Below are 13,027 nucleotides of genomic sequence, written 5' to 3' on the forward strand. Positions count from 1 at the left end.
GTCTCAAAATGAACATGGACAAGACAAAAATCATGTCTAATGTCCGTGTCGCACCCACTCCTTTGAAGGTTAGAGACTCTACACTCGAAGTTGTTGACAATTATGTATACCTGGGACAAACAGTCCAGTTAGGTAGGGCCAACTTCGAGAAAGAGGTCAATCGTCGAATCCAACTCGGCTGGGCAGCGTTCGGGAAGCTACGCAATATACCTACTCACGTCCGAAATACCGCAGTGTCTCAAGACAAAAGTCTTCGAGCAGTGTGTGTTGCCAGTGTTGATTTATGGATCTGAAACGTGGTCGCTTACTATGGGCCTCATAAGAAGGCTCAAGGTCACCCAAAGGGCGATGGAGCGGGCCATGCTTGCAGTTTCCCTGCGTGATCGAATCAGAAATGAGGAGATCCGCAGGAGAACCAAAGTGACCGACATAGCTCGCAGAATTGCTAAAACCAAGTGGCAGTGGGCGGGGCACATAGCTCGTAGAGACGATGACCGTTGGGGCAGAAAAGTTCTCGAGTGGCGACCACGGGCTGGAAGACGTAGCGTGGGCAGGCCTCCTACTAGGTGGACCGACGATCTCGTAAAGGTCGCGGGAAGTGCCTGGATGCGGGCAGCGCAGGACCGTGCATTGTGGAAAACCTTGGAGGAGGCCTTTGTCCAGCAGTGGACGTCATTTGGCTGAAACGAACGAACGAACGAACGAAGCAATGTAAGCTGTTTACATTATGACGTCGCTGCTGTCATCATTGCTTTCACGAGCAATGTCCGGGCTGGTCCGGCCTGACCGGAATGACCGGCCCCGCCCTCTTGTCACATCTCCCTTTAGTTTCTGTGATCTGTGAAGGTCAAGTTTGTCCCGGGGGAAATTGATGATAATAATGAGCATAAACTCACGGGTTTTCAGCCTCATCAGTCTTCAGCAGATACGGCATAATAGCTCTGGTCACGCTGCGTAGATACTTCAGCTCGGCCGCGCGGGAGGCGGCGGCGGGGTGCGGCGCGGGAGGCGCGGCGCCCGCGCACACGGAGTAGTGACGTAACGCGCACGGGACCAGGCGTGACGTCAGCACGCGCGGGTAGTCGACCTAAGTGGTGAGTTAGAAATAGCTGTGAGTTTTCATGTTTTTTACAAGGCAATAAGGTTGGAAATACGGTGGCACCGCCATCGCCAGCTACCCATCCTTATCGCTCGCGCATAATTATGTTGCTATCGCGCTCGCACACTCACTACGGGTGCCAGTCGCACAGCCGCGACAGCTAATATAATTACGCGCGAGCGATAAGGATGGGTAGCTAGGGGTCATTGGACAAAATTCTACGTGCTCACGGACCGGGCTATAGTCGACCTAAGTGGTGAGTTAGAAATAGCTGTGAGTTTTCATGTTTTTACAAAGTAATAAGGTCGGAAATACGGTGGCACCGCCATCTCCACTCTACGTTGTAAATGGAGGGGCCTATCTACGCAGCGTCACTAAATATCTGCTAAAGGCTGATGGCTCTGGTCACGCTGCGTAGATACTTCAGCTCGGCCGCGCGGGAGGCGGCGGCGGGGTGCGGCGCGGGAGGCGCGGCGCCCGCGCACACGGAGTAGTGACGTAACGCGCACGGGACCAGGCGTGACGTCAGCACGCGCGGGTAGTCCAACTGGGTGGCGAGTTTACAGACCATAGCTGAGTTCTCTTTGGAAATTCGGTGGCACCGCCATTGCCACTTTACACGTTGTAAAGAGAGGGGCCTATCTACGCAGCGTCACTAGATATATGCGAAAGGCTGATGGCTCTAGTGACGCTACGTAGGTACCGAAGTAAATACAAATGAGTACAGAGTAGGTCATCTTCATAGAAACGCACGGGCGCGGTTTGTATGTGAGCGCGCCAACACGTATGCGGCGCGCACGCACACACTGAGAAAATTTAGCGGGGATTAGCGGGGAGCCAGTCGTGTTTGCGCCGAATTTTGTCAGTGTGTGCGTGCGCGCCGCATACGTATATTGGCGCGCTCACATACAAACCGCGCTCGGTGCGTTACTATGAAGATGACCTACTCATTTGTATTTACTCTGTAGGTACTTCAGTTCGGCCGCGCGGGAGGCGGCGGCGGGGTGCGGCGCGGGAGGCGCGGCGCCCGCGCACACGGAGTAGTGACGTAACGCGCACGGGACCAGGCGTGACGTCAGCACGCGCGGGTAGTCCACCTGGGTGGCGAGTTTACAGACCATAGTTGAGTTGCCTTTGTTTTTTTTTTTAATACATACAAGATAAGTATTACAGTTGGAAATTCGGTGGCACCGCCATCGCCACTCTACGTTGTAAACTGAGTAGTGACGTAACGCGCACGGGACCAGGCGTGACGTCAGCACGCGCGGGTAGTCCACCTGGGTAGCGAGTTAACAGACCATAGCTGAGTTCTCTTTGTTTTTTAATACAAGGTAATAAGGTCGGAAATACAGTGGCACCGTCATCGCCACTCTACGTTGTAAAGAGAGGGGCCACGTAGTAGTGACGTAACGCGCACGGGACCAGGCGTGACGTCAGCATGCGCGAATAGTCGACCTAAGTGGTGAGTTAGAAATAGCTGTGAGTTTTCATGTTTTTACAAAGTAATAAGGTCGGAAATACGGTGGCACCGCCATCGCCACTCTACTTTGTAAATGGAGGGGCCTATCTACACAGCGTCACTAGATATCTGCTAAAGACTGATGGCTCTAGTCACGTTGCGTAGATACTTCAGCTCGGCCGCGCGGGAGGCGGCGGCGGGGTGCGGCGTGGGAGGCGCGGCGCCCGCGCACACGGAGTAGTGACGTAACGCGCACGGGACTAGGCGTGACGTCAGCACGCGCGGGTAGTCCACCTAAGTGGCGAGTTAGAAATAGCTGTGAGTTTTCATGTTTTTTACAAGGCAATAAGGTTGGAAATACGGTGGCACCGCCATCGCCAGCTACCCATCCTTATCGCTCGCGCATAATTATGTTGCTATCGCGCTCGCACACTCACTACGGGTGCCAGTCGCACAGCCGCGACAGCAATATAATTACGCGCGAGCGATAAGGATGGGTAGCTAGGGGTCATTGGACAAAATTCTACGTGCTCACGGACCGGGCTATAGTCGACCTAAGTGGTGAGTTAGAAATAGCTATGAGTTTCCATGTTTTTACAAGGTAACTAGCGGCCGCCCGTGACTTCGTACGCGTGGATCCTGTTTTACCCCCTTTTCCCGAATTTTCTTTGCTATAAACCTCACGGAGCCCGAGACCTTTCCAACGAATGCAAAACCGTGGAAATCGGTTAGTGCGTTCTGGAGTTATAGTATAGCGTCAGGGAGGAAAACCCGACTTATTTTTATATAGTAGATAAGGTTGGAAATTCAGTGGCACCGCCATCGCCACTCTGCATTGTAAAGGGACCTATCTACGCAGCGTCACTAGATATCTGCTAAAGGCTGATGGCTCTATTGACGCTACGTAGGTACCGAAGTAAATACAAATGAGTAGGTCATCTTCATAGAAACGCACGGGCGCGGTTTTCTCAGTGTGTGCGTGCGCGCCAACACGTATGCGGCGCGCACGCACACACTGAGAAAATTTAGCGGGGATTAGCGGGGAGCCAGTCGTGTTTGCGCCGAATTTTGTCAGTGTGTGCGTGCGCGCCGCATACGTATATTGGCGCGCTCACATACAAACCGCGCTCGGTGCGTTACTATGAAGATGACCTACTCATTTGTATTTACTCTGTAGGTACTTCAGTTCGGCCGCGCGGGAGGCGGCGGCGGGGTGCGGCGCGGGAGGCGCGGCGCCCGCGCACACGGAGTAGTGACGTAACGCGCACGGGACCAGGCGTGACGTCAGCACGCGCGGGTAGTCCACCTGGGCGGCGAGTTTACAGACCATAGTTGAGTTCTCTTTGTTTTTTAATACCAAGGTTATAAGGTCGGAAATACGGTGGCACCGCCATCGCCACTCTACGTTGTAAAGTGAGTAGTGACGTAACGCGCACGGGACCAGGCGTGACGTCAGCACGCGGGGATAGTCCACCTGGGTGGCGAGTTTACAGACCATAGTTGAGTTGCCTTTGTTTTTTTTTAAATATATACAAGATATTACAGTTGGAAATTCGGTGGCACCGCCATCGCCACTCTACGTTGTAAGTGAGTAGTGACGTAACGCGCACGGGACCAGGCGTGACGTCAGCACGCGCGGGTAGTCCACCTGGGTGGCGAGTTTACAGACCATAGTTGAGTTTTCTTTGTTTTTTAATACCAAGGTAATAAGGTTCGAAATTCGGTGGCATCGCCATTGCCACTCTACACGTTGTAAAGGGAAGGGCCTATCTACGCAGCGTCACTAGATATCTGCTAAAGGCTGATGGCTCTAGTGACGCTACGTAGGTACCGAAGTAAATACAAATGAGTAGGTCATCTTCATAGAAACGCACGGGCGCGGTTTGTGTGTGAGCGCGCCAACACGTATGCGGCGCGCACGCACACACTGACAAAATTTAGCGGGGATTAGCGGGGAGCCAGTCGTGTTTGCGCCGAATTTTGTCAGTGTGTGCGTGCGCCCGCATACGTATATTGGCGCGCTCACATACAAACCGCGCTCGGTGCGTTTCCATGAAGATGACCTACTCATTTGTATTTACTCTGTAGGTACTTCAGCTCGGCCGCGCGGGAGGCGGCGGCGGGGTGCGGTGTGCGCGCACACGGAGTAGTGATGTAACGCGCACGGGACCAGGCGTGACGTCAGCACGCGCGGGTAGTCCACCTGGGTGGTGAGTTAGAAATAGCTGTGAGTTTTCATGATTTTTACAAGGTAATAAGGTTGGAAATACGGTGGCACCGCCATTGCCACTCTACATTGTTTTTTTTATCCACAACGAGGAAGCTCTTGGCCTGTATCTCACCTGATGGTAAGTGACGATCAGGCCGAAGGTGGAAGCGAGCTTCACCCGGAATAATCAACCGCGGAGAAACTGGCTATCTTACCTCTAACTGCCGGAACACAATAATGCTGTTATAACATTGTTGTTATGGCGACAGACTTAGGTAAGATGGTGGTAGCTAGCCAGGCGGACTTAGATCAAGCCCTACCACCAACCGAACGAACAGAAAAATGCCCCCACCGGGAATCGAACCCGGGACGTTTGTGTCTGAAGCGGGTGATCTTGCCACTAGACCACAGAGGCGGTTTACAAAGGGAAGAGTTTGTAAAGGGAGGGGCCTATCTACGCAGCGTCACTAGATATCTGCTAAAGGCTGATGGCTCTGGTGACGTTGCGTAGATACTTCAGCTCGGCCGCGCGGGAGGCGGCGGCGGGGTGCGGCGTGGGAGGCGCGGCGCCCGCGCACACGGAGTAGTGACGTAACGCGCACGGGACCAGGCGTGACGTCAGCACGCGAGGATAGTCGACCTAGTGCGTTTATAAAGATAGATATACGAAGACGCGCCCCACCATTCTTCCGTTAATGTTTGAGTGTTATCGGTACACGCTAAATTATCCATGAGTGTACAAATTATCCATGAGTGTACACGCACACTATAATAATGACGCTCGGATTGCTCGGATCAAACTCCCCGCACCCCGCGCTTCCCTCGACCAAAAATTGGTGGGGCGCGTCTTCGTGGATGAAACAATCTATAGCGGCAAGTTTTCGTAGTTTTCAATACAAGGTAGTAAGGTTGGAAATACGGTGGCAGGACGAAGACGAATATACACACCCCCCTTACGCCGCTAGATAAATAGAAATGGCAACAATAACTGTAAATATTTTATTTACATCATTGATCATACTCATTTAAGTGTAGGTACCATACTCGTATTATGTATACTCCTAAATCTAAACTTTATTTTGCTGACTGCTTGATAAGCACATTCATTTCGTTGATAAGGCATCATAACCAGGTTTTATAAGTCATTACGATTACTAATAATATCATTGTGACGTATTATATTTAATGAGTAAATGTTACAGACACACAGTTCTTCGAATCACATTCTTGCGGTATTATTTACATATCTTAATGAGACGTGACATAGCTTACACTTGTTCTACTTCAGTTGTTACACAATTCGACACGAATGATTGCCTTTTTGACACGGATACTATTCGCACTAAAATCTATTTCTATGACAAAAAATACAAGTTTGAGCAACAGTGAATATTCTGATTTTTCAAGTGAACTTTGTGAAGAACCTATAGCAAAAGCACTATAATTGTTGCTAATTGTATTTAAGACACACTTGTCCTTGTGCCAAATCGTACCTCAAGAAAAATCCATTTAACATAAAGTGTTTTATACTTTCATATTTTAATTTTTACTAAATTCTTACTATAACGGGACCCGCGACCATGAGTCGTGCAACCGAGTCGAAACTTCAGGAAGGTTAGGAAGGTTATAAAAGTATTTATTTTGTGTGTTGCAAAACTTGCAAAATCTCGTTCGTTTCAGCCGAATGACGTCCACTGTTGGACAAAGGCCTCCCTCAAGGATATCCACTAAGACCGGTCTTGCGCCGCCCGCATTCAGGCACCTCCCGTGACCCTCACAAGATCGTCGGTCCACCTAATCTTCCGGCTTATGGTCGCCACTTGAGAACTTTTGTTGCAAAATCTATTTTTAAATGTAAACCAAAATGTACCTTAAGAGCTCTCCTGAGTAAACTGGCAGAAGCATATCGGAGCTGGTACCGCAACTCATCCACGAAGAACGGTTGCAGCGTGATCTTGCTGTACCATGTGTTGATGAACTGGTCCAGGATTGTGTTGTAGAACTGCAGAAAATAATAATAATGTAGGTTTAACTACAGCATTTACAAAATAATAAAGTAACTAGCAGCCGCCCGCGACTTCGTACGCGTGAATCCCGTTTTTTGCCCCTTAGGGGTTGAATTTTGCAAAATCCCGTCTTAGTGAGCACCTACATTTTCAAAGGAACCCTTATGCAATATTTGAGACTCCTAACAGCCAGCCAGTGACCTTTCACTTTTATATGTATACATTTGTATTTACAAATTGCTAATCCCATTAACCCTTCATGGTAAGCTAAATATGCTTGTGGTTTCACCACAATAGTCGAGCGCGGCGGGGATCAAACCCGCGTTCCTCGGATCACGAGTCGGCTAGTCTGACCCCTCCACCGTTTGGATACTAAGATGTTTTTATTTGGATATCGTAGCTTCACTATTTGAAAGGCGGCATTACAATAATTGATATAAAAAACAAGGTACATGTATCAAACATTTAAAATTGCTTTGGTTTAATTTGAGATATTCACCACTGTTTAATTAAGATATCCACCAAATCCAAAAGCTTATAAGATATTTTTGATTTCGTAAAAATTAACTCCTAATTCAATCCTAGATGACGGCGATTAAGTTTTTTTGTGGATAATTGGATGAAAATACAGGTTAAATTGTTAAACTATAAAGACAGTTCTCAAGCAACAAATCATGAAGAACTGATATTGATTGAAAACTGGTTTGTAATGTACAAGCACTAATTAACAGGAGTCAATCAATATTTCAGATTTGTTAATACAATGTGATCGATTTTCCACCTTCCAACCAGTGAATAGAGAGAACTTTAGGAAAAAGTTTAATCATAAATCTCAATTTTCGTACATTTTCATTTCTAATGCTTACATAAATCTACTACTCACACAATAGTACACTGAAATATGATAATGTACAATAAGTTCAAGATGTTAGTGACAATGAGCGTCAGCAAATATGGTGTGCAGTGCTAAAACATGACAATACATGAGTCATCAGTACAATAATAAAGTATGATTTGAATTCAAAGAACAAGTCTCCTTCATTTCAAACATATTTCAAATCTCATGTACTTTTACTCTATCAGATAAAGAGTAGGACTTAAATTACTTGTTGACCAAAAAAAGAAGACATAATGAGTCTTTTACTATTTAATTTCTTTCAATAAATGGAATAATCCCACTTAACAACATTGTAAATGTTTATAGCTCTGTTAATGTTGTTGGAATCAGAAAATAAATTAGATTTATTGCTTAAGTTATCAATAACTTCAACTTAATTACTTTAACAAAAGTAGGTTAACAACTGTAATATTTCATACAATGAAACTCAATTTAATAATATCTTTTGAAGAAATGAAAGTGATAATAACAAGATTCTTTTTATTTTAATTTAGTGAACCAAATATGTTTACTTCATGTATAATTAGATGAAGGCAACAAAGCTTTGTATAAGTAGCTTAATGATAATAATGCCAGATTAGATAGCATTAGCCTCAGCCAATTTTATTACATAAGATTGTACTCATATGGTGGTATCACCATAAAATACTTCCCGATAAAGTATGAAAATTAATGACTACATAAGTAAATAGACCAAATATGAAAAACCAGAAATTACAGGATTACTATTAAACTGGTGAAGTAGAGCATAAATTATGGCATTTCATTTTTGTGGCAAAAACTTGTCAACAGAAATATGTATACCTCATGCAAGTATGAAAACAAATAGAAAATCACGAGTAAAAAAAAATAAGCCCTATTTTCTTTACAATAAAGCTTAATAAAAACATACTTACATCTTCTATGGCTTGGTCAAGTTGCTTGTGTATCTGGAGCCCCTCCCAGGGGTCCACGGGCATTCCCGGGTTATGCCGGGCGCAGTCCGGGGACCCGCAGGTGACACAACCCTGCCAATCATTTAGGTCAAAGTTAATAGATATCTTATCAATGTTAAAACCAATGTAGCACTTTCCTTATATGAACTATTAAAAGCGCACCACTGTGATTCACGCTCCGTACTAAGGCGGCCATAAATACTTAACTTCAAAATAAAGTGGTTTTCTTTATTTTATACGTTGAAACATATTAGAATAAACACAAATAATTAAAATTTCAACATAATTATGACATTTCCGCAACACAAATGTCTACTTTCAGGTGAAAAAATGTCTCGTAGTAATTTTGTTTTAGACAAAAAAAATTAATACTGCGACTTTTAATGTTAGAATGTTGTGATAATGGTTATTTATATGAAAAGCTAACTATAAAGGTATAAAATAAAATTGCAAGAATAGAATTAATTTTAAATACATAACAATTCCAATTTTCAACACAAAAAATAATATTTTAAATGCATAACAAATCCAGTGCACATTTTGATAGGGCATCTTTTTTTAACTCTTAACTTACGTAGACTTGATAAGAGGGGGTCTGAATGAAGAAGAAGCCTGTTGACCTAATCTGTATTGGTCAAGATGTGGCTCAATTTTTGTGTGTAATTGCGTCTAAATGATTTAATGTGTTTGTTCTTCAGACAACTCCCCGATTAACTCCTCCGCCAATAAAGCGTGATCTATAACATTAGTACCATGAACTAGTACTTTGTGAACGAAAGCAGGTATATTATACCAAGGATACTTGGCAACTAATTGTCGAGCTGTCTCTAAAGCGAACTCTTCGAATTTCGTCTTATTAATGTTATATCTTGAATTTAGACACTGAAGTATGGTCCAGCACCGATCTAGTAGATTTTTCTTGATACCAGTAATTTCAGTTGAAATTTCAGAGTTCAAGAAAAACCGCCTAGCGTCATCGTGATGAGGTAAACGAAAATCAGTTAGCTCAACATCAATATTTTCGACATAATTCAACCAATTAGAGTGCTTTTCTATTAATTTAGATTTAGTTCGAATTGCTTTTGCCCATAAATGGTAAATTCGTGTACATACATACTTAATTTTACCACTTAAAGTCTCTAAATCAATATTTTCAACGTTATCCGCTAGGCACGAAGTTTTGATCAAATTGTTAAGAATATGATCATTTTTTCCTTTGAACTACCCTATATAGAGTGCCAAAGGTCAATATCATCATCCTCGAAACGAAACATTTGAAAATTTTACCTAAAACGACATAAAAGTAATATTTAAAAAATGTTTTATTTTTAATACTACCGAAAATTATACTTTGATACCCTATAACTTAAAAAGAGGCAAAAAGCGGCAGATGAAACGTATATGCCCTTATTAGGGACAGTCTCTTCTATTTAAAAAAAAATAATTCATGGCATTACAAGGCATTTCAAAAGTTATAAGTCTAATTGAAATAGAAGTTAAGGATTTTTTTTTTCGAAAAAAGTGGGTCTCTTAAAAAAATAAATAAAAATTAACCAAGCATTATAAAATATAAAAATGGTTGATAATAAAAGTACATAGCCTTGTTCTTGAACCTCCATATGATCACCACACTTAAACATTTCATTTGGCATAGTAACACTCAATAACATAGTGATTAATTTTCGACGACTCACATGTCGCGGTAATTAGACTCGAGATGTCCTCACTTCCGATGCATAAAAGTGAATGAAACCTTGACCTTATTACATTACTATTTATAGTTTTTGATAGCTTGGTTACTAGTGAATAACCTAGGGACATCATCGGACCGGGATTAGACAGTGACATTTTTGGATTTTTGGCCTATGGGTGAATCACCGTGCGCACACACGCAGACTGTTTACAGAGGCGTTATTCACACCAAACATAAAAGGCGGACGTCAGTAATAACAAAAAACATCAAACGAGTTACCTTGACTGGCACATCGTCTTCCCGCCCCTCGTCTGCTATCCCAGAGAAGTGGGACTTTAGCAGCCGCACGTAGTCGCGAAGTACGTTTGATTTCAGTCCGTAATAACAAGCCACACATCCCAACACATAACTCAAAGTGATCGCGATGAAGTGAAATCTGCAAACGTGAAATCGGGTTATCGATATGCCAACTCACAGGGAAGTGACGACAACTTAAAGCTATATCAAAATGCACCTGTAGAAATATAAAACGGCGAGAGAAGCTGATATAACACCGACGTAAATAATATAATTTTGATTATCAAATTTTTCTATAAACTTCGTTTGACATCTTTCAGTCATGGTTAGGCGAACAATGACGTTTCGTAGAAAGTGACATTTTTGACGTCCAGCCACTTGCAAGCCTATGGCTTAAAAAACTACTAATCACTTACGTTTCTTTTTAAAAATGTTTAAGATTTTTTATTATTCACACTAATAAAGAAGCCTACTGAATAGAAAATAAGCTACAAAAATAATAAAATTATTCATTAGGTATTCCGAATTTGTTCATTCAGACAGATCACAGCAGAACACAGGACGTTTCTTTCTAACGATCCACGTCCAGCTCCCCAAAGTATGAATTCTGACTTAAATCCGGGTCTCCGGTGCATGTTTTGTCCTACTCAATCAACAAAAATTAGAATTGCCTCCAAAAATGTTGAATGATTACATGTTTTTGTTGATGGACCCGACTTAATTCTTTCAAACACGAGTCTACTGTTTTTTATTCGTGGATAGAAAAAAAACTGTATGCTATGCTAGAAAAACTTTTTTTTTATTATTAAAGTTTAGAACATTTAATTAAAAATGGTAGAAAATTCTTAAAGCATACAACACTTTCGTTCTGAAACTTGAATTTCCATGTTTCCTATTGTGTTTCCTATTTTGAGTCTACGAGCTACGTTCTGAAACATATTTTTTTCTGAAAGAATTTGGAAATGTCAAAAATTCTAACATTTCTTTCTAACCTAAAATTTTCTTAAGTGCAATAGAACAATCACAAGAAAGAATATTATTTACACATTATTAATTAGTATAGAATATTCCACACATAATTGACAAATTATTCATAAGGAGCACATTGACATCAAGTATGTATTTATTGTAATATGTACTTCTTTTTAAATAGTTTAAAACTCATATTATGACTGGTCTATTTTGCAATATTTATAGCTTTCTCCAGCGATTGAATACTCTATACTAGAACTAACTTTTTTGGAATGATCTTAACAACTACTATAATTCTGCTCAAAACTTATACTCAAAGTGAACCATCTCAAAATCAAATTAAATATTGTAATGGTTATAAGGTCAATAGTTCAGGTTTATCATTGTGTTGCGATATCAGTGCTCTTGTTTATTTTCTTTATCTTAAGTAGCACGCAGCTCATTATGTTACAGTGTTAGTCTCTGTCAGGAATATGTAAAGATTAGATGTAATTTTAGTACAAAGTATACATATTTTGAAGTCTTGCTATTCTAAATATCAGTGATTTTCAATATTGTGAGTTAAAATTACTTTTATCTTTTAGTAGAATATGTGACTTGTGTTACTCTTTAAATGGATTTTAATTTATAGATCTGGTAAGTCAGGGCTGTTGTAATTTTGTATCTGAAACCACATTTTTTCTTTTCAGCTAAGAAATGGCTCTACAGAGGTGTTTACAATCATCAAGGAACTATCTTTCAAGATGTTACTTACTACAGTCCAATTTGAAGCAATCATACTGTGAGTTACGTCACAAATACAGCAGCGATGCATCTAAAAGATTATACACAGACCGGCATGAATGGGTGACAGTAGACAAAGACATTGGCACTATTGGAATAAGTAAATATGCACAAGAATCTCTTGGTGATGTTGTGTTTGCACAACTGCCAGATCCAGGTACAAAATTAAAAGCAGGAGACGAATGTGGTGCTTTAGAAAGTGTGAAGGCAGCTAGTGAGATATATTCACCCGTTAGTGGCACTGTCACTGAGAAAAATAACAAAGTTGAGGACAAACCAGCACTAATCAACACGTCATGCTACGACCAAGGGTGGCTATTCAAACTGAAACTTTCAAATCCTGAGGAACTACAAGAACTCATGGATGATAAGAAGTATGAAGAATTCTTGAAGACAGATGTTGAGAAAGACCACACATAAGACAAATTAATAATTATACAATTAATTATTTGATTAGAATAATAAATTGTTATGTTTGTGATTATTGCTTTTAAACAATTTTATGTAGTTTGTAAAGTAAAACACTGTTTTTGTGCAATATTATTTATTTAAGTGCATTCTTGAAATAAAAATCCAAACACAATCACTTCTAGGTACTTTGGCATTAATGTTCAAAAATAATTTATCACATAATGTACTACTCTTATCCTATTTGAAAGACAAGTTGAGCTATCAC

At 42.0% G+C, this 13,027-nt stretch overlaps 2 protein-coding genes across 3 annotated transcripts; one reads left to right on the forward strand and one right to left on the reverse strand.

Moving 5' to 3' along the window:
* Window positions 1-892: 892 nt before the first annotated feature.
* LOC135077274 (sorting nexin-14-like) lies at window positions 893-10,933 on the reverse strand. The gene is made up of 5 exons (XM_063971809.1): window positions 10,814-10,933; window positions 10,579-10,735; window positions 8,568-8,678; window positions 6,638-6,769; window positions 893-1,087 (listed from the first exon to the last, which is right to left on the reverse strand). The coding sequence occupies exons 1-5, from the start codon at window positions 10,918-10,920 to the stop codon at window positions 893-895; spliced, it is 702 nt and encodes a 233-aa protein (XP_063827879.1). The 5' UTR covers window positions 10,921-10,933.
* A 626-nt stretch (window positions 10,934-11,559) lies between these two features.
* On the forward strand, window positions 11,560-12,891 carry LOC135077411 (glycine cleavage system H protein-like). Of its 2 annotated transcripts, none has more exons than XM_063971947.1 (2): window positions 11,560-11,711; window positions 12,258-12,891. In XM_063971947.1, the coding sequence occupies exon 2, from the start codon at window positions 12,265-12,267 to the stop codon at window positions 12,769-12,771; it is 507 nt and encodes a 168-aa protein (XP_063828017.1). In that variant the 5' UTR covers window positions 11,560-11,711; window positions 12,258-12,264; the 3' UTR covers window positions 12,772-12,891. The 2 variants fall into 2 exon arrangements, with proteins under 2 accessions (XP_063828017.1, XP_063828018.1); XM_063971948.1 differs by lacking the exon at window positions 11,560-11,711 and adding an exon at window positions 12,004-12,124.
* Window positions 12,892-13,027: the final 136 nt, after the last annotated feature.

Source organism: Ostrinia nubilalis, chromosome 13 (assembly GCF_963855985.1).
Source record: "Ostrinia nubilalis chromosome 13, ilOstNubi1.1, whole genome shotgun sequence".
NCBI lineage: Eukaryota > Metazoa > Arthropoda > Insecta > Lepidoptera > Crambidae > Ostrinia > Ostrinia nubilalis.